General features: G+C 66.0%; 1 protein-coding gene across 1 annotated transcript in view; it reads right to left on the bottom strand.

Moving 5' to 3' along the window:
* Positions 1-984, bottom strand: part of SAP30 (Sin3A associated protein 30) — a 6,840-nt gene extending 5,856 nt beyond the window's left edge. Inside the window, exon 1 of the mRNA XM_040626441.1 lies at positions 219-984. Coding sequence (XP_040482375.1) covers positions 219-536 — 318 coding nt within the window. The 5' untranslated portion in view covers positions 537-984. The remainder of the gene's footprint in view (positions 1-218) is intronic.
* Positions 985-1,052: the final 68 nt, after the last annotated feature.

The raw sequence follows: 1,052 nt of genomic DNA, 5'->3' as shown, positions 1-1,052 counted from the left end.
AGGAGCGGAACCGCGGCGTGCAAGTATGTGTCTGTTGGGGGTGGCGGACGGAGTTGGAGCGACTTTGTTGTTTGCTTTCTACCAGAGACCACACAACGGGTTCGCACTGCAGCCAGGTCTAGGGGGACCCCTGAACCCTCCGCCTAACAATCCCTGTCGGCACCGCTCCTGGAGCTCCAAGGGGGTGGGCAGGGAAGGGCCGTCCCACCGTCACTTACGCTCTTATCCAGCTCGATTTTCACCTTCTTCTGGGAGATGCTCTTCTGAATCCTCTTGCTGAAGCTAGCGTTGCCAGCCGCCCGGCCGCACCGCTCACCGTCCTCCCGCAGACAGCACAGCTGTCCAGGGCCGGGCCCGGCCGCTCCCGGGGGCCCGGCCGCCGAGACGGCCCCGGCACCGGGCACCTCAGCCCCGGCGCCGGCCCCTGCCCCGTTCCCCGCCGAAGCGGCGGCAGCCGCGGCGGCCGCGACCACGGCGGCCACTGCGGCGGCCGCGTCCCCGCCGCGGCTCATCTCCTCAGGCGTGAAGCCGTTCATGTCTCCGCGCTCTGGGACGCCGGCGCTGACAGAAATCCCCGCTCCGCCTCTCTCCGGAGACTCCGGGGTCTCCGCAGGGTCCCTCAGGCACCTGACCCTGCCGAGGCAATTCCTCCGGCGGTACGGCCAGACACCAAGCGTCCTAGCCTGTCGTTGTCTGCTGGCGCCGGGATGGGGGACAGCGCTTTGAGTCAGGAACCAGAGTCGGGCGGCGCCAGGAGTTAAGACCTCGCTCACTGTCACATGGAGACGCTTCAGCAGTTGGACCCGGGCGCCTCCACCTCCCTCGGGCCCCTCGACCTGCGCAAGCGCGAAGCGCTCTCTCTGTCCCGCCCCTTCAACTCCGTAGCAGGGCACCACGGGAATTGTAGTTCCCTGCGGGAGAATCAATCTGAGTTCCTCCCTGACTCGGTGCCTTGGGGATTGGGGGAACTACTTGTCCTAGCATGCATCGCGGGGCGACGGGCTGGGCTTCTGCTGCCGCCGCTGCTTTTTTTTTTTTTTTTTTTTTTTTTT

The sequence above is a fragment of the Ursus maritimus genome, unplaced genomic scaffold (assembly GCF_017311325.1).
Source record: "Ursus maritimus isolate PB19 unplaced genomic scaffold, ASM1731132v1 scaffold_11, whole genome shotgun sequence".
Lineage (NCBI taxonomy): Eukaryota > Metazoa > Chordata > Mammalia > Carnivora > Ursidae > Ursus > Ursus maritimus.
This window is presented reverse-complemented; position numbering and strand designations above follow the sequence as displayed.